Below are 25,548 nucleotides of genomic sequence, written 5' to 3' on the forward strand. Positions count from 1 at the left end.
ACTGAAGTGGATTCCGGTTGCAGAAAACAGCTTTTTTAATTGCTTGAAATAGTTTATTGCAAAGGAGATCTCTTCTGCCAGTGTGAGTTGGTGACTCGCCTCCTGAGAGAGCTGTCCGAGAAGAGCAGCGTTTCACCCCTCAGTGCTTCGACACTCCGAGCAGATTTCCTAAAAGAGCAAGCATAGGCAGCCAGTGTATTTTTAAAGATGTCTTTCCATCCGTGTGTTTCTGGATGCAATCGCTTCCCGGCTTCATCTGACGGCCACCATCACTATCTCACATGTCTGGGCAGAGAGCGTGCTGAGAGAGCATTCAAGGATGGTGCGAGAGCATGTCCATGTTGGCATTGCTGTCACGTCTCCTTCACAGAGGCACGACTCCCCTCTGCTGTTTCCCAACCCGCCGCTGCTTCTCATCTGGTTAACACTTTAGGAGACCTGAGGGTTTCAGTGGGAGCTCTTCCGCCAGTCCAGCCCCTTCAGACCTCCCACTCCTCTAGCATGCCATGTGCGGTCGAGCTGCAGAGTGATTGCGCGGGTCCCTCTCGTGGGGCAACTTTTGTCTCATTCAGCGCCGGATAAGGACCAGATGTCAATCACTGCATCGGAGAACAGGCTATTGTCCCCTGGAGTGCGTGGTCGCTCATGCTGAATGGGATTCAGAGTTGACAGCCAGGCTTTTATGGGCCGCCTCCACTGAACTCTCCACCTTGAGCACCCCGAGCGCTCACAGTTGGAGGATTGGTTCCTTGGTGCGCCCCAGTGCCTTTCTTCCTAAAAGTGCATGAAGAGGTTCAGAAGTCGTGGAAGGCATGAATTTATTTAGACTTTTTACTTCTGTCTGTATTATTTTTCAAAATTATTGTTATATTCTCTAGTTTATTGCATGAGTAAATAGCACACAAACACCTGTGGACTCTTAATCTAGCCTTGCATTTATTCCACATCCCAACAACGCCCCCTCATGGGCAGAAACAGTGTTCAGGGTTCAAACCATGTAAAACATTGTAATGTAGTTTCAATTAATAATAATCCTACAGTGACAAACATTTATTTAGTACTTATATTAAGTCAACTGATACAATGGTTAAACAATTGCTTTGTTAGATATGTAGTCCTAAGATACAAAAGTAGACTTTAAATTGCATTTAAAATGGGTTTCAATAATTGTTAATAATATATATATATATTATATATATATTATATAATATAATAATATCATAGTGTTTTCAATCTTTTAGATGCCAAATATGATCACAATCCTATTATGAAATGCAAAGTATTAGCCTATTTTTGTTACATCAGTACATTTTCTACTCACTATTGTATTGTAAGATGTATTGTGTTTTATTTAAATCTTTTAAAAATGTATCCATTCATTTAAATATTGTGTAATTGTTTAAATCAACATTTGTATATCATTATTCATGATTTTATTCAAATTGTGTTAGATTGGTAAGAATTTTATCTTAAATTTATTAATGTGTTAAATGCAAGAATTGGTAGGCCTGCATGACAAAGTTTTGTCCAAGCAATCTTTCAAAAAAAATTAATGAATAATAATGATCCTTATTCAGAATCAGAATTTTAAACATATATCTATTGCTGTCCCCTGTAACTGTTACAATTAATATTGTATTTCATATTTAGTGGACAACAAAACTGAAATAAGTGAAAGGCGCTGCAGTTCCTCTTCCGGCCTGCGGGGGGCGACGGTGCGTCACTCACACGAACGAACTCTGACTGCAGATGAAATGCATCATGGCGGAGCGACTCTAAAATAAAACAAAACTGTGCGGAAAAACATCGGGATTAAACCCCGAAATCCTGCCGATTCATCACACAATCCGCCCGATCTGCTATTATAATCACATACGGACTCGCGACTCGATAAATCGCGCTCTTTGCGTTTGACGATAAGGGTGTTTTTGCTTATCGGGAGACGCCGCGATACTTTATTATCACAATATAAGACAAACACGCCTATTATTATTATTTAACTTTCGTCTTTGTTGCGTTTGCTACGTTTAAATTACGATTCATTCTTTATTAAGTCTTCACATTAGTGCGGACATCAAAACAGCCCTGCAAAATCACAGGCGTGAAAGTAAAAGGTTGTTTATTATTTTACTAAACGTCAAAACGATGGAGAAAAAGCAGCATAAATCAGACAAACATCATCGCCGACATCTTCATCACCATCATCATCATCAGTCCTCCAGCAGCAGCAGCGGGGAGTCCGGCGGCAGCAGCCCGGCCCACGGGGCGCCCAAAGCGGCCAACGCCTTCGCCAACGACGGCAGCTTCATGGAGATGTTCAAGAAGAAGATGGAGGAGGAGGAGAAGAGGAAGAGAGAGACTGAGGAGGAGGAGAAGACGAAGAGTCCTGCTCCGGCAGGGCAAGCGGCTCAGGACAAGCCTTGTAGCGTGAGCAGCATTGTAAGAGAGGCAGTGGAAGCGCTTTACATTAGTGTAACACACACACACCCCCACACACACACACTCATACAGCTGTAGATTCTGGCTCTGTTCGGGTCCTGGTCGCTTCCTAAAGCCCGTGTAACGCTCTGAGTCTGTTCCCTTATTAACTCAGGTGGGCAAGCGGAGGGGAGGCGCGCGTTTGGCCCTCAAGACAGGGATGGTGGCCAAGAAACAGAAACTGGACTCCGAGGTGAGAAGAAACTATATATCCTGTAAAATCATTGTTGTTTAGTACAAAACTTTTTGTTATTAAGCTATTTTATGAGGTTCATTCAGTATCTATCGTAAGGTCCGTTCACGCCATGTCATAATTACTAGATTACGGCTTGTAAATAGCGTTCTTTGTAGAACTCGTAAATTGCAATTTGTAAACTGGGAATTTGCTGAGAGCTCCGAGTTGTACCACATGACTGCTGCAGGCTGTTGTTGATAGTGTTGCCATGGAACGTCATGTGCTGTTGTCATCTCGTGTATATATATATATATCTTTCAATAACTTTCCCAGATGTGTCTGAAATCGAAATCTTTCCTACTATATGGTGTGTGAAAAATAGTATGCCAATTGAGTAGTGTGTCTGAATACATACTCAAAGTCCCCGTATGAACTAATGTTACTACTTACGGTGAGATTCTTAATTGTGAAAGTTTTTCACTGGTTTGTGTAAGTTGTTGATAGAATTTCTTACACAGATAAAAAAAAATGCTTTAGTTAACTTAATTATGACATAGGCCTACTAAGTTATAACTGTGATTAAAAGGTCAAATTTACGACCTTGTGACATTGACATTAAGGGCAAGTTCCAAACGGCATTTTTGCTCCCTTTAAAGGGCCCTTCGGGAGGGGACGCCATTTGTAGAAGTGTTTTGAAACGAAAGTGAAGAACTGATCTCTTCACGGAGGGCTCTTTCACAAGGCAGTTAACGAAGGGAACATGCAATGGTCACTTCAAGGAAGTAATTTTATGATTATAGTCATGTGACCCAGCGAATACTCCTGATTTTTTATTTTTTTTTAATTTTCTTGACAATAAACAAGCCAGAATGAGAACATGAAAGCATAAATGAAATCAACTCCCCACCTACCAATCCCTCCTTCCCCTCCCAGCTTAACCCCGCGCTCTCTTTACAATGGGGTACATAATGGATAGATAAGTTAACAGAAAAACAGCCACAGGAATGCTAAAACATGAATAATAATAATAAAAAAATAACAAGAAGAGGGATAAAGTGTTATGGTATTCAATCTAAGTCCTGATCATTGCTTTGCACAATAGAATTGGAGATCTTCTCAGCAACTATCCACCTTATTCTGCTCAGTCTAAACAATGCGCGCTGCCATGACGACGACTCCGGTTGCCTACTTCCGATTCGTAGCGCTTGACCTGTACTAGCAGCGAGAAAATGAGTTCAAGCTCCTCGTGTGCTGTTGTTGGTTGTTTTAACAATTCAAAGAAGATTTCAAACTTTTTAGAAACTGAGTGTTTCGAGCATAAGAGAAGGAGATAATGCCCATGTCCGGTTCCGTATTAGATACATTCAATAAAGTAAACGTTTAGAATGGTTAGCGTTAAAACTGAACTTCTCTCGCTGCTAGTACAGGTCAAGCGCTACGAACCGGAAATAGGGAACCGGAGTCGTCGTTATGGCAGCGCGCATTGTTTAGAGCAGAATAAGGTGGATAGTCAAGTCACCTTTTTACAATACAGATTGTATCAAAGCAGTGATAACATGAAAATAATACAACAAAGTTTGTTTCTAGAAGCTTGAGATGTGTGCCGAGTTCACCCGAGCTGTGGATATCTCCAACATTATAATGTCCCGAAGTTGAATCAGCCACTTGAATATGTCCAGGTGGGAGCCAGTGTTGAGCTATCAGTTTTGTTGCAGACGTTAAACCGGCCAGCCGGACAATCGTTTGCAGTTTAGAGAAATCAAACTCAGTGATATTCAATGTTTTTTCGATAAGATAGCACATACCTCAATCCAAAATGTTTTAACCTTCACATTCCCACATCATATGGAAAAAGGATCCAAGTTGTTGGTCGGGACATTTATCACAGAGAAGAGACTAAAGGAGGAGTCAATATGATGTCTTTAAGTGGGGTCCAATAAGTTCTGTGACAGAAGTCATAATGAATCAGTTGTTGATTAGGATTCCTAGATGGAGTAAAAATATTCTGCCGTACTCTTCCCCAGTCCGTGACACCCTCCTCTTGTTCACAGTCTCTGTCCCGTGCGTGCTGTATAGCTAGGCGATTTGCTGTAGCCTCTAAGGCCTTCCCATACATCCATGAAGTGACTAGAAGAGGACAACTCAAACTCAGAAATTCTCTGATTCTGTGTCTTTTGTACATTAGTGGCGAAGGCTGTAGAGAAATCTTTGATAAAACCTTCCGTAGCTTCCCAGACAAATATAGGGTCTTTCATGGAAAGAAATTCAGACAGCCCGGCTATAAAGTCCTCATCGAACTGGTTGTCCTGTAAAAGAGAGATATTAAACCGCCACCACGGAGATCTTTCAACAAATGGAGGACATCTGAATTGTGTTCTGCCAGAATAGCTGGTAGTATTATTGACTGGTCAGAAGTTCCTTGGAGAACAGAAGATAGTGTGTTCTTGAATGAGAGAGATGCCGTGTCGAGAAAAAGGTGTAGTTTCTACTCAAGGGGTTCCCAGATCTCCAAACATCGACCAAACTCAGCGCTTTTACTGAGGAATTAAGCTGAACTTGACTTCAGGAGGAAGATCTATCCAATACAGGGTCTCTCAGTGCATTCATATCCCCTCCGATAATCAGAGTCTATCGTCTATCAATGAGCGCAAGTGGCTGGTTACATGTGGGAGAAAAACTAGCCTCAGATATTGTAGGGGCGTAGATTGATACAAATGCTATTTTCTTACCCTTAAAGGGATAGTTCACTTTGAAATTAAATTTTGGTATGTTTTAGCTTACCTGAAGGGCATCCAAGATGTAGGTGTCTTTTTTTCCGCAGTAGTTTCAATTTTGATATTTTTAGGTCAAACCGTTCTTGTCTGTCAGTCATATAATGCAGGTCGATGGTCACTGTCTCAAAACACAAGCACAGAGTCCAAATTAAAACAATTCCCCATCGTAAGTACACACTGATGGCCTAAGACACGAAACGAGCGGTTTGTGTGAGAAACCGAACAGTATTTATATCGTTTTTACCTCTTATAACACAACCACGTCGAAGTGATCTGAAGTCGCGGGCGCTTCCTGCTGTGTGACGTGTGCGCAGACTGGTGCATAGATGTATATACACTAGATGTCGCATTAAAGACATTCGTTCCAATGAACTGCTGTAGCCAAGGCGAAATCTAGTATATACATCTATGCACCAGTCTGCGCACACGTCACACAGCAGGAAGCGCCCGCGACTTCAGATCACTTCGACGTGGTTGTGTTATAAGAGGTAAAAACGATATAAATACTGTTCGGTTTCTCACACAAACCGTTCGTTTCGTGTCTTAGGCCATCAGTGTGTACTTACGATGGGGAATTGTTTAATTTGGACGATGGGGAATTGTTTTAATTTGGACTCTGCATGTGTTTTGAGACAGGGACCATCGACCTGCATTATATGACTGTCAGACAAGAACGGTTTGACCTAAAAATATCAAAATTGAAACTACTGCGGAAAAAAAGACACCTACATCTTGGATGCCCTTCAGGTAAGCTAAAACATACCAAAATTTAATTTCAAAGTGAACTATCCCTTTAATGTTTGTTCACAAATATGCAAGCCTGCCAGATACTTTAGATGTGATTCCTGAATTAGAGCGATATCAATCGCTTTCCAGTGCAAGTAGATCATGCATTTGGCTCACTTATTTGGACTGTTAAGTCCTCTGATATTAAAGCGATATAATTATTAATTTATCCATAATCTAATGAAAAAGTGGTGCGAATTTGAATGCGTTTTGCAAATCCAAAATATTTTGGATTAAATAATTTTCATAGGTAAGAAATGTGTTATGTATAAATAATGCAGGGTCCAAAGAAGTTTTTAAGTTGAGAGCAGAGAAATACACTCTCACACAGATATATAACCCATATTTTAAAAACTGACATAATCTTTTTTTTATAAAATGCATATTTATTTGCAACGGTTATGTTATCAGCTATTCAGCTGATGGACACTGTGCTGCGTTGTCATGGGAACATCCCAGGTGAAGATGAGGAAATCACGTTGTCTTTCATTGTTCCCCTCGACAAGTGCGTTTTCAAACAGCAACATAACGGCCCACGAGTGCCCTGCTCACTCCTGAGACATGGCTCTTTCTATCATTTAGACTGGCATCCATAGACTTGACTTTTTTTTTTTAATCATAATTTAGACTTGTCATAATTTTGACACTCATTATTTTAACTTTTCTCATAATTGTGATTGTCATAATTGTGATTGATATCATAATGTTCTACTTTTTGTTATAAATTAGCCTCATAATTTTGACTTTTTGTCTTCATTTAGCCTATCATAATTTTAACCATCATAACTGACTTTTTGTCATAATTTTGACTGTTTCTGTCATAATTTTGACTGTCATAATTTTGACTTTTTTGTCGCCATTGTGACTTTTTAATATCATAATTTTGACTTTTTGTTATAATTTAGCCTATCATCATTTTTTACTATCATAATTGCCATTTTGTCATAATTTTGACTTTAATGTTTTACTATTTGTCATTGTAATTTGTAATTTTAACGTCATAATTTAGATTTTGACTGTCAATTTTTATGTAAATGTAGACTCATAATTGACTGTCATAATTTAAGACTCAAATAAAAATCGACAAAGTAAAAATTATGTAAATGTAGACTGTCATAATTTAGACTTTTTTGTCATTTTGATATTTAGTGTCATAATTTTGACGTGTCAATTTAGACTATGTAGACTTATTTTTTTTTTTTAAATGTCGTAATTTTGACATTTTCTGTCATAATTTGGAGTTATGTCATAATTTAGACAATTTAATTGACTTTTTTTTACATCAAAATTTTGGCTGTAATGTCATAATGTAGACTCAGTTTTGACTGTCAATTTTGACTTATGCAAATGTAGCATGTCATAATTTAGTTTTTTAATGTCATAATTTGATTTTTTTTTTTATATATATTTTGGACTCTTTATGCCAAAATGTTGGCTTTTTATATCATAATTATGACTTTAATGTCAATTTAGACATTTTTGTCATAATTGTACCTTTTTTTATGTCAATTTCGATTTTTAGTATGTCACAATTTTGACTTTTCATCTCGACAATTCATGTTGTAATTTTAGCTTTTTAATGTTATAATTTAGACTTCTCTGTAATAATTTTAGCTTTTTTTGGTCATAATTTTCATCTCATAGACCTGGTGTGTATGCATTGAAATATATTTTTTCTCTCGTGTATCACTTTTTCAGTTTGTAGATTTATATGATTGAAATATTTGTAAAGCATATGATTTCATTCAATACGTGTTTATCTAGCAACAGTCGCGTCAATAACACAATAACAATAGTTTTAATAACTTTCTCTCTCTGTGGCTGCGCTCCCCGTACAACGACCTAACTATCGTAGTCGATCTATCTACTCGCGTCTGTTTCCTGAAACCGTATCGTCTCAAATGTGTTGTTCAGCCATGCTGGTTATTGATGTAATAACTTCTTTTAATGAATCCGTTTGAGATTTTTTGCTATAGATTACGGACATGGCATCTGAGGACTAAATATGATTTTTCTCAGATATTTTTTTTTCTTTCCATACCCAAACGTTTAAGTGGTAGTGTATGAATGGTGTGTGTGTGTAGAAGTTTTCATGTGTTCACTCATCTGTGTGTGTGTGTGTGTTTAACGCAGGCGGAGGCTGGAAAAGGAGACGCCTGGACTAAATACATGGCAGAAGTGAAAAAGTATAAAGCGCATCAGTGTGGAGATGATGATAAAACCAGACCGCTGGTCAAATAGACTGGAGCTCTTCCTGTGGGCCGCACTGCCACATCCTCACACACACACACACACACTTATTCACGCTCTTTTCCTTCAAGTCTTTGTTTCCAGATTGAGTTTTACCTTGTGCGCTGCCGTATTTGCCTGTCTGTTGGATTCTGGTTATTTTTATGATGTTATTTGCAGTGTATCTTCAGTCCACGGCATTAGAAAGCTCTCGTTCACCTTGTTGATATTTTGTACTCCACATGTTTGGTACTTGAATGTCAATTGATGAAGATTGATGATGAAATTAAAGTCACAGTACCGCAGAATCGCCCGTCTTCTAGCTCTGTATGATGTAACAAGCACCTGATCTCATTGTTCATGTCATTAATTCATGTGTTTTACACACTTTAGCACAGTTAGGATACCATGCTTTGTCTTTAACAAAAATAATTACAAATCATTCTGAAATGAATCTCCACCTTTGTATGACGTTTGCTTTTTTTTCTGTCGCTAATTGGCCAGAACTGAACAGTTTTCTATGTTTTGGATGAAATTACTTGCCATGTGTAATATAAACGGTATCGTCAAAAAGTACTTATTTTTCTTTAAGCAGTTTCTGCATCAGAAAATCCAATTTCAATAAAGGTAAAATGGTCATGGTCAATAGTACTTGACTTTAAAACGTGTATTAGTCCAAATTACCACTAATGACGCTTTCTGAATTCACAAGGGTAATTTGTTGACACAAAACCTTTAATGTTATTGAATTAGATATTTAAAGTGCCTCAGTGTTTTATGCTTTTGTCCTGTTTAAGATGAAAAACATTTTGAAAAGTTTTTGAAGTTTTTACTTCATGCATAAAAAAGGCTAGAAAAAGAATCTGACAGTAACAGATTTTATGATTGCCTCATTTCATTTAAAACATTAAATAACCTAGAATTAATCATTTTAAGGCATGACATAATACAGCAGAAAAACAAAAATTATGGAAATGACATTTGCAGTTTAAGTTTGCAAATTAAAGTTACAGCTCCTCATATTTCTATATGTCCCTCTTAACTAGAATAAATTGAAATTGATAAACTGTTTGATGAACCCACATTGTATTGCATTCAGTTCAAGAATGTATAAAAATACAATTCAAAAGTTACATTTCGGACCAAACTCATATGCAAAGTGAACTTAAAACATGCAAATCAAAAATCCTGTGAACTTCTGCAGCAGCTGCAAGAGTTTTAAGGATAGTCTGGATTTAAACATGGAAAAACGTGTTAGAGCTAAAAAAATATATATATATATCAATTTAGCCAATTATAAACATGCATCAGAGACATCAGACACACACACACTGTTTTTACTAAGGCTTCTGCATTTTTATTTCGCACGTGTCCTGAAACGCAAGTAAACAAATCCTGAAAGTTCAAGTATATTACAATCGCCCGCCACCGTCATTTGGTTTTCAGTTTGTTTCGACTTTAAAGGGGCGTTTCGTTCATGAACAGCACCAGAGACACCGACCTACACGAGAGAGGGAGGAACACATTCACTCGCTCATCAATATTCAAACACTCGACACCTTAAAAAACTGCCCGCTAATGTACATGCAAACACACACACACACACACATACGTGTTTCCCTCCCCGTCCACAGTGATTAGGTCTGTCTGTGTAAACATTGATACATATGTACAACTGACACATCATTATTCAAACTAATTCATTATTCATGAAATTCAAATGCGTATAAAAACAGTTCCGTCTCATTGGACAGCCAGCAGATCATGCATAAAAGTGGGCGGAGTCAGTCAGCACTGGATCAGCCAGCGGTCGGGAGCTCTGTGATGTCATAAGGACTTCCTCTGCAAGTCTCCGCCCTGCGTTTGATTGACATCTGCACAGACAGAGAGAGGGGTCAGTGAAGCGAACACAGGCGGCGTGTCCCGACAGAAGACAGAAGAAGACTCATGCAGCCAGCGGGAGGCGTCGTCAGCGTTTACCTGAGAAAGCCAGCTGCAAGTGTGGCGGCAGAGCAGCCTGAGCCCCTGACATGAGACCCTTTAACACATCTGAGGAGAGACGGGACACACACACACACAGACACGCATGAGACGGGATGGACAGAGAGATGAAACCAATGGAGGAAATCAGATTCATGAGGACGAAGAGCAGAAGATGAGCCACAAAAACACACCAGCAGCAACAGAAACTACTAAACACACACACGACTGCAGTGCTTACATCAACTAAACAGTCCGTTAATTCATTAATTATTATGTTTCCCCTACAAACACTGAAGTCTATGCAATATCTGCTTCACATAGTGCGCAAAATGTGTGAAATGATCAACGTTAGAATGTAATGTGGTTTAAATGTGTTGAACATTCCAAAAGAACACACTTGACATATTTGAACGTTTAATGTGGTTTAAATGTCTTTAACATTCTATAAGAACACATCTGAGGTATTGTAAAGTGTAACGGTGACAGCGACTTGCTATTAGATTAACTAGCGTTAACTAGTTTTTGTGTAAATAATACAAATATAGTGTTATATGCGTAATTATATTTTATTATGACAGTATGTGGCAACATGTACGTTAAAAGCGCATCTTCTGCACTAAACAATAATATTGCAATATTCTAGACTCTTACATGTACCTAACGCCACACTTACACTACAGAAGACTGTAAAAAATATATTTTTGTATTTTCAAATTACAAATTACTTGTATTTTAATTAAATACTTTTTGATGTATTTGTGCCCATCTCTGGTTAAAGGTTGTCAGAAGAACTGCTCCATGCTACATAGGATGCCGTTGCTAGGGGTTGGCAACCAAATGTAGTTGGACACAGCATGCTGAAACACTAGAGAGCAGCGACAGCAGCGGTGATTCCGAAACAGCTAAACAAATTGTATAAACATTATTACAGAAATTAGTTATCACCCTGAATTGTAATCTGTTTGTCTGTTTCGTTTTTTTTTTTTTTTTTTGGTACAAATTGCTACTTAATGTAACAGTTTTAATCAGTAAATACTTTTAAACCTACTCCACACATGACTCCTGTGTGTTTTAGTCTTTCAGCATTTAGTTGTCAGTACCTTTGTCTCACACTCCAAACACCAGGATTGAACACTAACCAGCCTAACCCAAAATCCTCAAATCCCTTTTTTTTTATTTCAATAGAATAAATAAAGCTATCCCACTTGTGAAAGAATATTAGAAATAGACATTGCAATACAAATAATTGATATTGCATAAATATGCAAACGATATACTGTACATACAGAAACAGAGCAGTATACAATTAACACCAGTTAATGGTAAACTTCTTTCTTGGTTCTTGTTTGAATTGACAGGCTATTATAGGCTTGAAATTGAATTCCCTCTAAATGTGTTATGGGCCATGAGGACTGTCTGGTTAGTAAAAAAAAAATCAAAATATGATTTCATCCAGTAAAAGTTAACTTTACATGGTAATTTGTTTATTGTAACAACAACAAAGGGAAAAGAATGCTACCGATTACAAATGGAATGTTCAATATTTTTTTCTTTTTTTTTGCCTACCTATGAATTAAGAGGCATTGTTAACTCTTACATTCTAATTACATGTACAATCAAGGCATCAGATGAAAGCTTATCTTCCACTCTTTCTAAAGGTGTGCTCAGTTTGTTTCTAGCATAAAGTATCAGGGAGATATGGCTCACGATTCATGAATATAATTAAACCGTTTTAGCATGTTTGGGTGATTCTGGAAGTTAAAGCCGAATTTGAGGTAGCATTGTTTTGACCCTAATTACAAGTTTCCAGCAGCTTGTTGACCGGGTTGGCCACCCAGGTTGTGATCCTCAGACATCATAGATTTCATTTTTATATGACAACCTTTTACAGCAGCCCATGTCTGCTAAACCCCCTTTGCCCCCTGGGTACATGCTAGGGAATTTTAAAAAGGCAAACGGTGTCAATTCTGTGAGATCTAATGAAGTATGTAAAATTCACCTCACTAAGAATTTTTAAATGATAATAATAATAATAATACAGTATTAAATATATTTACGTGTGAAGAGTGACTCACTCTGGGAAAGGTTGAACCCTGAGCTGCTGGGATTGGTCGAGACGCCGGAGGTCGCCGTGGAAACCACAGACGAAGGAAGATTCAGCAGGTTTGGAAACTGGAACGGGAGAGAGACGGGAACCAGTCCTCCCAACATCCCGAAACCCAGAGGCAGAGACGGGCCGGCCGAACTGAGCAGAGCGCTGGCGGACGACACCTGCACACGGGGAAACATCATTAATCTTCATTAGGCCTCTTCACTGTGATAAAGCAACGCATCCAAATGGAGTCTTTCATCCACTTTCTGTTCTAATGTGCAGAAACTATTAAGAAACTATAGCACTGATTGACATTCCAGAACTTCTGGAACTTGGAGCAAGCGGAGCGAAAATAAGTGATAAAACCACTAGAAAACCAAAATCAAATCGCAAAGATGCCTAAAATACATATATAAATAAAACAAATAAATTATTATTTGTAACTATAATAAAAAAATTAAAAAATTTATATATATATATATATATATACACAATTTATATATATATACACAATAAAATTATTTTTTGTAATTAAATTCATTTTTTTGTAATTATAAAAAATAATAATAATAATTTTTGTCTAAATCAGATGATAGTTATTTTTTTCTAAGTAAAATTACCATCATGCTATTGAAAATGAGTACTTGAGTTTGAAAGTAGCAAGTAAAAAATATATTTTTAATGTTTAATTAAAATTAAATAAATACAAAATAATGAATCAATACATTAACATTTAATGCAAAAGTTAAATTATGACAGAGAGACCTGTGAGAGCTGAGTCGCTGCGGCCGTAGACACCGATGTGATCGTCTTCACCCCCTGATTAGCTCCGCCCACTTGTCTGTGTCGCTGGCTGTGATTGGCCGTCCCTGCCACGGACGAGACGCTGGTCACCGGCTGCTTAGCAACAGCTGCGGTTGTCGTGGCGAGGCTGGAGATGTTGTTGCCCTGAGAGGAATTCTTCTGCCCCACGGGGGAGCTGTAACCGCCGGCGATGAAGCCCGCGTGGAAGCCTTGGCTCTTAGAGGCGTGCTGGTGCATGCTAGGTAACGTGGGCGGCCTGGAAACGGGCGGGCCGGTGGGAGTGAGCTTAATGATGTTTGAGCTGGGGTTGTGTGGCGATTTGGTGAGCGTGGCCTGCATGGGCGTGATGAAGCCCGGTTTGGGTGACTCGTGGGGCGCAAGTTTTTTAGTTTGCGGCGTCACGGTCACGTGGAAAGGCTGAACGGATTTAACGTTTATGAGCGACGGCGAGGAAGTGGTGATAAGTGCGCGCGACTGCGGCGATGAGCTGTTATTGCTTGTTTTGATGAGACCCGTTGACATGGCGACCAATGATTTAGCAGGAATCTTTTGAGGAGCGTGAAGAGGCGATGATGTGGGAGGTGGGCGGGGCTTCGGCTGGGACACGCCCAGTTTAGTGGGCTGAGTCACTGTCGGTCGCTGAGCGGGAATAACCGAAGGCCTCTGAACCTGTGATAAAACACTCACTCCTTTAACGACCGGAGACGCAGACGAGGAGGAGAGGATGCTGGGAGAATGAGGCGGGAGGGTGTTGGCACTCTTTTTGGCCAGGTGAGGAGACGCCGTGTGCAGCGACTGGGCCGGTTTGGGAGTGTCGGTGGACGGCGGGCTGTCGGACTGGACCAGGCCTTTAGCGGCGCTGCTGAGCATGGCTAGAGCGTGAGAGATGGAGTCCAGCGACGGGGCCGTCAGATCCTCGTCCAGAGAGTCCGACAGGCAGATGGGCTCCGGCGGGGATGGCCCGCGCGGGACGGTGGGGGTAGGGGTGGTGGGGTCCACGGAGAGGGCCGGGCGCTGGAGAACACCACTGTCCTGAGGCTTGGGTTTGGCTTTGGGGGTCGGTAACATCCGCTTCTTTACTCTGAAAAACAAAAACAAATCAATTCAGTTTTTATAGTCAGACACTCAAACCGTGATGACAAAAACTGCTCCCATTTTACTTCAGTGTTAAATAAAATAAAGAAGATAAATACAAAGATAAAAAATACATTAATTATCAAAGTATACATCAAAGTTATATATGAATTTTGAACAATACCCGTTCTTGTCTAAGGACAACTTTGATGAACTTTTTTGAACCACTTCAAATGTTGCCTATTGTATATATTTGTTTATTAAATAATATGTTTACAATATTTTTATGTTTAATTAAAATTAAAAATTTAAATAAAATATTTTTAAATGCATATGCTTAAATGCAATAATTAAAATCATTTAATGTTGAATAAAAATACAAAATTAGCAATATTTTTTATGTTTTAAAAACTTTCCTGGAAAGTTTTCAGTCCATGAATTTAAAATATTTTTATGTTTAATTAATAATGGAAAGAAATTAAAATAATAAAATATTTTTATGCAAAAAATAAATAAAATAATGTTAAATTAAAATAATAAATTAGCAATATTTTTTATGTTTAATGAAAACTATTTAATAATATGTTTGTAAAGTTTAATTTAAATTTAATTTTAAAAAAAATCTTCTGTCAATGGCACAAGGGAATTGATCAATATTAAGTTATCCATTTTATTACCAAGGATTAGTATTTTTTCTAAGTAAAATTACCATCATGCTAAATGCTAATGAAAAAAACAAAAAAACATTGTTTATTATTGACAGTATAGCCCAGGGGTTTTCAAAGTGTGGAAAAACAACGTTGTTGTTTCCACTCCTGTTTTCGATTAGATCTTTACAAACTCCTGGAAAGTTCTCAGTCCAAGGATCCAGTAAGCGAATGCAGTCAAGCAGTCCTGATGCAGAGAAAGCACGGCTGATTTCATCAGAGATGGCAGACAGAAGAGTGTATTTGGCTTCAAAAGCACAATCTCTCTGCTATTCTGTGATTGTTTTGGAGCCGTTTCCCTGTGTGAAATACAGACTGAACAGCAGCTCGAAACACGCAACCACTGCATGAGCATAATGATACACACACTACACCTCTCAGCTGGATAAAGCAAACCAGTATTAGTTTTACTCATTGTGCATCATGCAGCCATGAACGTGTGTGATAATTTAACAGTATTGTTCTTTGCAATGATGAAAATATGAATATATGATGTTATATGTATTAATGACTATGTGGTGAGCTGTAATTTTTCCTCATTTTATTATTAAATTCTATTTTTCAACCCTAACCACCGGTGACCGTTTCAACTTCCTAACATGAACTAATGAATCGCTTACAATAGATCTGTGAATGTGGACTGTAATGAATTAATCTAGATTCAGCCGTTAGTAAATGTTTAAAAATAACCAGAAACGCCATGATAAATGTTATATTAACACTCCAATTAATACTTTAAAAAAGTACATGGCATTAATCTGGTTCATTGATGCATGTTACTCCCCTAAAATGATTAAATATCAGCCCTAAATTGTGTCCCAGTCATAAAGTGTCAGATTACGAAAGCAAAATAATTTGTGAATGCCACAATCGTTTGCAGACGATCTGTGAAGAGAAGAAGGTCAAAAAAGGCTCCATGTTGTGAATGAAAATCCTAATGAATAAATCTAGATTCAGCATCTAGTTAGAGTTTAAAAATAAACCAGAGTGGAGAAACTCACGTGTTTCCAGTGAGATGATTGTGAGCTATTCGGCTCTCTTTAAACAGCATTCTGAGAAGCAGAGAGAAAGAGATGAATGTTTAGTGAATCAACGTTGTTCACCAGCAGAGGTCCGAGAACTGGTGCTGTGGTGCCGAAACCCACCTGGCCTGCATCCATCCTTTGGGCCAAAGCGGTTTGACCTCCGTCTCCATGAAGACCTTCAGGTAATCCTCAGGTGAGAGTGAACTCTGAGCCTCCAGCGCGTAACAGCCCAGCTTCACCCGCACCAGATTACACAGCAGAGTCCTGCGCAAACACACACAGATATCAAGCTAAAAATAATATATTTTCAACATTTTTGTGTTTAATTAAAATTAAAAATATAAAAAAATATTTGTAATGCTTAAATGCAATTAAAATCATTTAATGTTGAATTAAAATACAAAATTAGCAATATTTTTTATGTTTTAAACTCCTGGAAAGTTTTCAGTCCAAGGATCCAGTAAGCGAGTTTTTATGTTTTTATGTTTAATTAAAAATTTAATAACATTAAAATAATAATAATAAAATATTTGAATGTTTAAATGCAAATAATATAATTATATGTTTAATTAAAATACATAATTGAAACAATAAATTAGCAATATTTTTAGCAAATGCAGGTCTGTCTCATGACGATCGCGTTGGTGATCATCTATGACTTCCACCTGAGTTTGTCGTCCCACACGAACTTCTTCCTGGGTCCCATCACTCTTCGCCCTGGCTTCTCATCGTCTTCCTCCTCTGAGCCGTTTCTGTCGCCGTCTTCGGTCTGCTGCCTGCACACACACACACAATGGTTATGGTAAACACACAGAAGTCTCTTCGTTTATTAGGACCCTATTAAAAGTTTTTTTTTTTACGTATTGATTTTTATATATTTTTCCGGCTCCGTTTGAATGGTTCAATAAAAATGTAGTAATCAAAAAGCACGTCTAATTAATTGAAATCATGAAACTTACAAAATTTAACAACAATTTATTTAAAGTTGAACAAAGATTATGTGTTTAGGGCCGTACGAAATACAATATATTCGCTAAATACATTCAATTCCCTATCGTACACCCCAGAACACTTGGAATATACGACAGGTGTCACATGGGATCATTTTGTGATACTTGTGTCTTTTTTTTAAATAACTTGATGCTGGTCGCCATTCACTGCCATTATATGGACGAGAGAGAGTGGGAAATGTTTTTAAAAATTCTGTTGGTCCTGTTGTTAAAAATGGTCCATAAAGAAAGAAGAGCATACAGCTTTAGAATAAAACGGTTGCATAAACTGCTAAGACTAGACTAGTCTTAAAAGTTAGTCATCACAGTTTTTTCCTTTTAAACTGTTCATAACTGGTTTAAGTCAGTTACATATAAACGTAGTTTGGTCTAATTTGATACTAAAAAGTAAGACTGGTCGACCCTTGACTAACCCGTTAGTTAAAGGGATAGTTCACCCAAAAATGAAAACTAGCCCATGATTTACTCATACTGAAGCCATCCTACGCACAACGGAATGACGAATGAGGTTGCCCAGTCCTGTTTGTTTGAAGGCGTCAATTGCCGTCATTACGTTGTGCGTCAAGTTCAAGTGTCAGGGTCCGAAATTAACTTTTTGGCTCACCTGCCACGGGGACTGGTAGATGAAAAAATCCACCAGCCAAGCATATTTTTTACCGGCCAAAATAATAAACAGCCTTTTTTTGGTCACATATACATTCATTTCAGTACTTTTAATTGAGATAATAAGGTAGGCCTATTATGTTGAATACAAACATAAAAAATTGTCCAGAGCAAAATTTGAAATGTATAATAATGAAAAAAAAAAAAAAAAATTGTATATATATATAGATCAAAATGTGGGGGTCTATCTATAGAAATATTATCATTGGGGTGAAATAAAAAATGTTTTTGTCAGTTTTGTTACCTGACTTTTGTTACCTGACTTTTTACCTGACTTTTGACAGTTTTGTTACCGGCAAAGCGGCGGAGTATGCACGATCCGCGAGTGCTGAAGACGTTCTGCACGGCTTTGATGGGTGCGCACTGCGCAGGAGGACACAAATGGGCGGTGACCGCTTCTTCCAGTGGCGGGAGCTTTTTCCTCAGCGCCGTCAACAGATAGAGCGTTAACTGTACGTACACACCGCCGTCGACTTGAGCTGCAAAGAAGCTCTCGCCGCCCTGTCAAGGACGCTTGTCAAAAAGTACAGGGAAGCTTGACGCTTGGCCGCTCTGAATAGTGAGTGCCGGGCGCAGCCGGGGCTCTCTCTCTCGCGCGCACGCTTAAAATTTCATATTTTGGTATGAACATTCACCCGATAGTGTGGCGGATAGCCTTTTGAGATTTACTCGCCAAACAGAAAATCTACCCGCATTTGGCGCTTGGCGGGTGTTAATTTCGGACCCTGCAAGTGTTACTCTTTTGGTGTAAATCGATGCGTACGGCCGTCTGCCGGTAGCAAGTTACTTTAGTTGATAAAGTTTTAAATATGGATATTTTTCTTACACGAACGTATCGCTTCACTTCACAAGAACTTTATTAACCCCCGGAGCCGTCTGGAGCACTTTAATCATGAATAGATGCACTTTAATCATGAATAGATGCACTTTAATCATGGATGGATAGGCTTTGATGGACTTCCAAAGACATACACACATTCACTGCCATTATAAATCTTGGAAGAGCCAGGACATTTTTTAATATAACTCTGATTGTATTCGTCTGAAAGAAGAAAGTCATATATAGGATGGCTTCAGGGTGAGTAAATCATGGGCTAATTTTCATTTTTGGGTGAACTATCCCTTTAATACAGTAGTCAACATTTGAAGTGGATCAAAACCTTTCATCAGTTATACATGAATTCTGAACAATACCCGTTCTTGTCTTAGGACAACTTTGATGAACTTTTTTGATCCACTTCAAATGTTGACTACTGTATATATGTATAAAGCTTTTACTCCTTACTCAGTAACACTCCAGTTTCTTACTTGGCAACTTTGGCCATGCAGTCCATGTTGTATCGAGCGATCTGCTCCGGCATGACGCTGCACACGGCCAGCTTGAGTTTGAGCAGCGGCGTCCGCAGCCGGTCGTCCTGGATGTTCAGACTCAGCTTCTTCAGCCGCTTTAGCAGAGCCTCTTTATTACACGGCACGAATGCCTCCAGATGAGTGTAGACGGCGGCGCGTACAGACGCAGACTGTTCCTGCACCTGCAGCTCAATACTGCACACACACACAGAGAGAGAGTGAGATGATCGAACCAACCAGAGATGCTGGGAATGAAAACAACGGCCAAATTAACTCACTCCAGCAGGATGTTGTTCATGTCCAGCGTGAAAAACTTCTTCCTGCCCTCCATATCAAACTGACGAGACGCCTGAGAGGAAAACAAGCAGTTAACGACAGCTCAAATGTAATGGCTATCTTCATGCCGACAAATACTTTAAAAAAGTAGCAAAATATGAAAGGAAAAACAAGAAAATGTACAATTCATCTTCCATAAAACTAAAGCTGCAGCTCATATATCACTTCACAATCCAATCAAATCATGTTTACTTTAACACACGTTTCTGGTCTTGATGCGTTTTATAATTGTGTTATTAGCAAAAAATGATAAAACGTCACCATCACATCAAATCCTTATGGATTAAATCAAGTCCAGTCCTACATTTTCCAGCTGAATATTCTGGTTCACTTGGAAATGCATCACATTATGAAAGTAAAATAAGTTGCGAATGTCATACCATGTTTACTTCAAAAGATTGAAGACACCTCCCATAATAGACATCAGAGCAAAACTGCATCTTCTGATTTACTGACACTATTATACCCTGTTTTCCACCGATCTCCATCTTTCTAACCTTCCGCTCTTCCTGTTCTCCCTGTATTCTGTCTATTTTCTCTCTATCATGTTGATCTTCTCTTCCTCCTACACCTCTCTCTACCTCGTCTCCTTCACTCTCTCTCTTTCCTCTGGAATCTGCCTGGAAAGAAAAGATGGCACACACACAATCACACACACACCCACACACCAACAAACTCGAACACACACACAAATCACAATCACACACACACACACACACACACACACACACACACACACACACACACACACACACACACACACACACACACATCCAAACAAACACAAACTTTTCAAACTGCATCTCAAGAGCCGCTCCTTTTTCTAAAAGTGTCTCATGAAGATCATGAATTGTGTTTATGCAACTAAACGCAGCGACTGAGGTGCGTGTGTGTGTACAGGTCAGCACTCACCGCCCGCAGATCCTCTATGCGCTTGATAAGCGGAGCAGGGAGGCTGCTGGGAAGCGGCGGCGGCGGCACCAACCCCGTCTTCTGCACTCGACCCGCGACTCCGGGCTTCTGGGAGCCGTTCTCGCTCTGCCCGGGACTTGCCGGCTGAGGAGAGTCCAGAAGCCCGAAGTCCAGGTCGCCCATCAGCTCTTGCAGCATGTCGTTCTCCGTGGCTCCGCCCAGCAGCGACATCATCGCCGGGTCAGAGGTCAGGTCAGCCATGGAGAGGTCGTTGCTGGGGGCGACGGCGGCAGCGTTGGGTTGTGCGCGGACGAGCTTGACGACCGACGCCGGGTGCTTATTGCGGATCTCCTCTTTCTCGCGGCTGAAGCGACGGATCATGGCCGCCAGAGACAGAGAGTCCTTCATCAGCTTCTTCCTCTTCTTCTTCTCCGGCCGGTTCAGAGCCGACACGCTGTCAGAAAGAGAGGAACAAAACTGGTGTCATACACACTAGGGTTTGAAAGATTGGGAAGAGTACGGAAATTTATGCTTTTAGTCATTAAATTGATCAAAAACACACATTTATAAATGTTACAGAAGATTTATATTTCAAATAAATGCTGGTTTCCACAGAAATATGAAGCAGCTCAACTGTTTTAAACACTGATAATAATCAGAAATGTTTCTTGAGCGTCAAATCATCATATTAGAATGATTTCTGAAGGATCATGTGACACTGGAGTAATGATGCTGAAAATTCAGCTTTGATCACAGGAATAAATTACATTTTAACATATATTCACATAGAATACACTTATTTCAACTTTAATAATATTTCAAAAGTTTACGTTTTTTACCATATTTTTCATCAAATAAATGCAAACTTGGTGACCAGAAAAGACTTATTTCACAAACGTTAAAAAAAAAATCTTAATGACACCAAGGTTGAGTCTATATGTGCGTTCCACAGAAAAATACATTCAGGTTTGGAACCACAATTGTAGGTTTATGACACAATACAGGCTTATGACTTATTTACTACATATTTCTTTAAACATTCATGAACAAACTCTAATACTCTCAAAGACCCAAATGCGTCCCTTCAGCAGCAGCAAATGAACACACACAAAAGGACCGTTCATTCAGAACGTTTTTGCGCTTTAAAAAAGTGAGATGCAAAGCTGAACAATGGAAAAGGCATCGGGGTCTCGGAAAAAAGTAGTGAGACATGGCGCAACGGTCAAAGACGCGCATCTAGTATTGTTTAGCTCATAGCGTACTGAAACACAAGAAAGCATCTGAACTCACCCTGTCTTGGGTACTTTGAATTTCCTGGGTTTCTTCTCCTCCAAGCCGCCGTCCTGCTTCTTTTTCCTTCTCTTAATCACCCGCTCCTCTCCATCCTTCTGTGAACCAGAGTCGAGAACATCATCTCAGTCAATCACACCATCACAGACTCAGAAAGTGGATCAGATCTCTGATAGAAATCCCTCGGAATATAAAAGACTGACCATTAATAAGAACAGCATTACTTGGTAAAAAAAAAAGTCATATTGTGATTATTTTGAACTGCGATAAGATAAAAATCCACCAAAAAATTATTTTCAAGTTATGGCTAATAATCAATAAATAGGCCTATATTACAATTATAATTTAATTTGTTAAAAAATAAAATATAAACATAGTAAAAACTATTGTTATATGTTAAAAAATAAAATTATATATATATATATATATATATATATATATATATATATATATATATATATATATATATATATATAGTAATTTTTGTGGCTAAAAGTGTGATTAGAACAAAGTAATTAATATATTGTTGCTAATTCGATATTAAAGCTAACAAACAGAGAAACATGCTTAACAGAGTGTGTGAACAATACTGTATACGTTTCATCTTCAGCCTTCTGTGTTTAATAATAATCAGGCTAGGACATGTTACAAAAATGCAACACCACCACTCATATACTCATAAAACACATAATTCTGGCTGTGCTAAACCTGACACTTCCTCCACAGCATGTGCCATGATGATGATGATGAAGATCACCTTGAAGTGATTGGAGTCTTTTCCTCCACCCTCTCCCTCTGATTCAGACGCGGCCCTGAACTGAAGCATGCCGGTGTTGATGTAGAAACCGCCGAGTTTAGTGGTCAGGGACGCAGGAACGAGTTCGTCGTACTGCAGAGACACAACAGACATCATGTACAGTCGGCCTGCAGGTCATTAATGCAGCAGAGTGAAATATAGAGCCTTTACATTCATCCAGAAAAACTCTTTCATATGTACTTTGATAAGGATGAAGAGTCAGAATGGATTTCAAAGTAGTTTGAGATAACGTGCATGTGGTCAAGCACAAAGCTGTGTCTGAACTGACTCGGATACCCCATCATGTGCTGTCAATCATGTAACGAGCGGTCACTGAGAGCATTTCGGGAGGTAATCAGTGGTGGACTTCTGGGTGAAGCTCTCTCTGATACTCACAGCCTCGGAGTTGTCGATAAACGGATCGGTTTCATCATAGCCGTAACCGATATCGATGAGATCCTGCATCCGGTCTCGCCGCTTCTTCTTAACAGTGTTTCCCTGAGATGATAATACACTATATTCATTTGACGTGTCGTGATTAAGATTACATGTTTTCTGGGTAAACACACACGCACACACACACACATGTTGGTTGCAGGTGGATGTGTGCATTCGTCAATAAAAGAATACATACATATTTGCTCTCAAACTTCCTGGCGAGAGCCTCGACTTCTTGCCGCTCTTTGTCTTCGTCTGCAAACGGGTCGCTGGGATCCAGAGCAGGTTTGAGACCTTGAGGAACTTTCCTCACCTTGAGGAGCAAATTAAACCGGTCAGACACAACCAATCGACTCATTTACATGCAAACAAGCACCAATCATACCAATAACCCTTTATATTTGAAAGATGATAACCGACATATTGGCCGATAAATCTAAATTTTTGTATAATTTTTGAGAGCCTGATTACAAAAAGAACAGTCTCTCCATTAAAAGCCATGTCCCAAACACGCGATTATAATGTCATTATAATTTTATGTAGCCGATATGACAGTTGCGTTCGTTGCAAGTTGCACTTTACTTGATTTTCCTTTTCTGAAGTGATTCCCATCATATTTCAAGCAACTCAAAACATAAGCGTAAGTGTCTCAGCTGAAGGAAATACTCCATTATTTATCAGCTTTAATATATTGGCAAAATGTTCTTAATCTGGCCAATGATAACATTAAAACATACCATGACCGATACCGATATTTACTTTTACTTTACTTTACTTTATTGTCCACGTAGTGGAAATTTGTCTCTGGCTTCACATACATCAATACAACAACACATAACACATAAAACACAATACAATGTAATAATGTAATAAATATAAATGTAAAAGTATAATAAACAAAGCACACATCAATCATGTGGTGGCTGATATATTGTGCATCCCTATACAATATATACAATTCAATAATAAGGTGTGATATACCCGTGTGCAGTTGCAGTATTTTTCTGGATTTTACAGTGTAGGCTAATAGCTAATACTTACTGACATAAAAGGAAAAACAACATCAGATCTGTCAAGCTAATGTGAATAAACAAATATCACCCAAACTTATTTACTACTCATACTACTCACTTCATAAAACTGAGGTTAAACCACTGGAGTCACATGGATGACTTTAATGATGTCTTTACTAGCTTTCTGGTGCTTGAAAGTGGTAGTTGCGTAGGCTGTCAATGGAGGGACAGAAAGCTCTCAGATTTCTTCAAAAAGAAAACTAAACCACCCATCATTAATCTCAATCCGGCTACTGATGTAGTTATACTGTTACACTGAATTAACGATCCCTATATTTACATTTGACAGGTTGACAGAAACTTGGCTTCAACCTAAAATCTTTCAGCTTCCAGTTCAGATATTTAATAACCACTAAACCACACACTAGTCACTTATGTGCTGCTGTGGTTAAGACAAAAAGTAACTCTACAGTATCTAACGATGTATTTACTACAGGTTCGGTTCACCTGCTCGAGTCTGGGCTCGAACCCTCACCCGTTCCCCGCGGACCTCACCTGCAGGCTCGAGTGGACCAGCTCGCCGTAGTTAAACTCCGCTGACTTCTGCTCACTCGGTTCTGACAGGCTCAGGTTCAGGCGGACGGTGCGTTTGGGTTCTCCGGGTTCCGTTGCCGGTTTCCCGGCACCGAACACCCCCGGGGCGGTGACACCGGGACTTGGTTCATTCTCTTCGTCCTCCCGTCGGCGTTTTTTTGGCTCGGTTGCCGGCGGTGTGGTGCTGAACGAGGCGAGGGTGACGAACGGCACTTTTCTCGGGTCAGCCATTGGACTCTCCGGTTCTGCTGGAGCCCGAACACACACGCGCGTGCACGCGCGCGCTCCTTACTGTTAGCTTGAGCTAAAATTAGCGCTCACACTATTAAACAACAGTTCAATGCTGACACGAAACGAAATGAAGTCCGTTTTAAATTATATAATATTTCCTCGCAGCATTCGAGTCGAATCCGTTTCATTTAGTCGATTGTAAAAGTAGTTTTTGTTTCTCTCTGTGAAATCTCGGCAGCATATGTAGCGGCCATTTTCAGTAGCAGTAAATACAGGATGAGGCAGCGGCCAGCGGGGTCACTGATCATGCGCAATGCGCGCGACGCTGGACTAGGACCAATCAGAAGTCTCAGCGCACTCTAAGACCCGCCCACTTCCAAGACTCCAGCGGGAGAGGGTGGAGCCGCTTCCGTGCGCGCTGACCGCGGGAGATTCAGAACCGCACAAGTAGAGTGATTCATCCCAAAGAGTCGAATCTTTTGCAGGACAGGTTCACAAATTGACTCGTTTGCAGGACAGGTTCACAAAATTACTTTTTTTGTATATTGTTTGTTATCATTATTTTATTACAATTACCGAAACCTTATTGTCTCTTTCCCGTCACTGCTTTTCTTGTGTGTTGATGGTTTGAAAAATACTGTATGTTAACAAAGTATTTTGATATTGAAAAATGTAAAAATCCTGTAAGTTACACAATTACACCAGGTGGCGACAATGACTTTTGACTTTTGAATATAAGTAAGTATTTAAGCTAAAACCAGCTGAACACCAGCTTTGGCCAGCCTGGG

At 39.2% G+C, this 25,548-nt stretch overlaps 2 protein-coding genes across 4 annotated transcripts; one reads left to right on the forward strand and one right to left on the reverse strand.

Annotated features, from left to right (window-relative positions):
• The first annotated feature begins 1,696 nt into the window (after positions 1–1,696).
• trir (telomerase RNA component interacting RNase) lies at positions 1,697–8,750 on the forward strand. The gene is made up of 3 exons (XM_081370892.1): positions 1,697–2,439; positions 2,594–2,671; positions 8,347–8,750. The coding sequence occupies exons 1-3, from the start codon at positions 2,146–2,148 to the stop codon at positions 8,452–8,454; spliced, it is 480 nt and encodes a 159-aa protein (XP_081227018.1). The 5' UTR covers positions 1,697–2,145; the 3' UTR covers positions 8,455–8,750.
• A 557-nt stretch (positions 8,751–9,307) lies between these two features.
• Positions 9,308–25,068, reverse strand: ubn2b (ubinuclein 2b). 3 transcript variants are annotated; one of them, XM_081370868.1, is made up of 15 exons: positions 24,491–25,068; positions 23,119–23,235; positions 22,881–22,982; positions 22,446–22,577; positions 21,689–21,786; positions 20,399–20,852; positions 19,429–19,499; positions 19,109–19,345; positions 16,793–16,903; positions 16,248–16,391; positions 16,104–16,154; positions 13,283–14,402; positions 12,501–12,696; positions 10,423–10,491; positions 9,308–10,316 (listed from the first exon to the last, which is right to left on the reverse strand). In XM_081370868.1, the coding sequence occupies exons 1-15, from the start codon at positions 24,758–24,760 to the stop codon at positions 10,270–10,272; spliced, it is 3,219 nt and encodes a 1,072-aa protein (XP_081226994.1). In that variant the 5' UTR covers positions 24,761–25,068; the 3' UTR covers positions 9,308–10,269. The 3 variants fall into 3 exon arrangements, with proteins under 3 accessions (XP_081226994.1, XP_081226992.1, XP_081226993.1); XM_081370866.1 differs by having other exon boundaries at positions 12,483–12,696; positions 24,491–25,046; XM_081370867.1 differs by having other exon boundaries at positions 12,483–12,696; positions 23,119–23,230; positions 24,486–24,873.
• Between the last annotated feature and the right edge of the window lie 480 nt (positions 25,069–25,548).

Source organism: Scardinius erythrophthalmus (genome assembly GCF_964197995.2).
Source record: "Scardinius erythrophthalmus genome assembly, chromosome: 1".
Lineage (NCBI taxonomy): Eukaryota > Metazoa > Chordata > Actinopteri > Cypriniformes > Leuciscidae > Scardinius > Scardinius erythrophthalmus.

What these genes read in the sequence shown, in the direction of transcription:
- trir (XM_081370892.1), top strand. Translation starts at nt 2,146, where the DNA reads ATGGAGAAAAAGCAGCATAAATCAGACAAACATCATCGCCGACATCTT. An exon ending in CTTGTAGCGTGAGCAGCATT is followed by an intron (nt 2,440 to 2,593) that starts GTAAGAGAGGCA and finishes TTATTAACTCAG; the next exon opens with GTGGGCAAGCGGAGGGGAGG. An exon ending in AACAGAAACTGGACTCCGAG is followed by an intron (nt 2,672 to 8,346) that starts GTGAGAAGAAAC and finishes TGTTTAACGCAG; the next exon opens with GCGGAGGCTGGAAAAGGAGA.
- ubn2b (XM_081370866.1), bottom strand. Translation starts at nt 24,760, where the DNA reads ATGGCTGACCCGAGAAAAGTGCCGTTCGTCACCCTCGCCTCGTTCAGC. An exon ending in TTCAAAGTACCCAAGACAGG is followed by an intron (nt 20,853 to 21,688) that starts GTGAGTTCAGAT and finishes TCTTTCTGACAG; the next exon opens with CGTGTCGGCTCTGAACCGGC. An exon ending in ATGAACAACATCCTGCTGGA is followed by an intron (nt 19,346 to 19,428) that starts GTGAGTTAATTT and finishes GTGTGTGTGCAG; the next exon opens with TATTGAGCTGCAGGTGCAGG.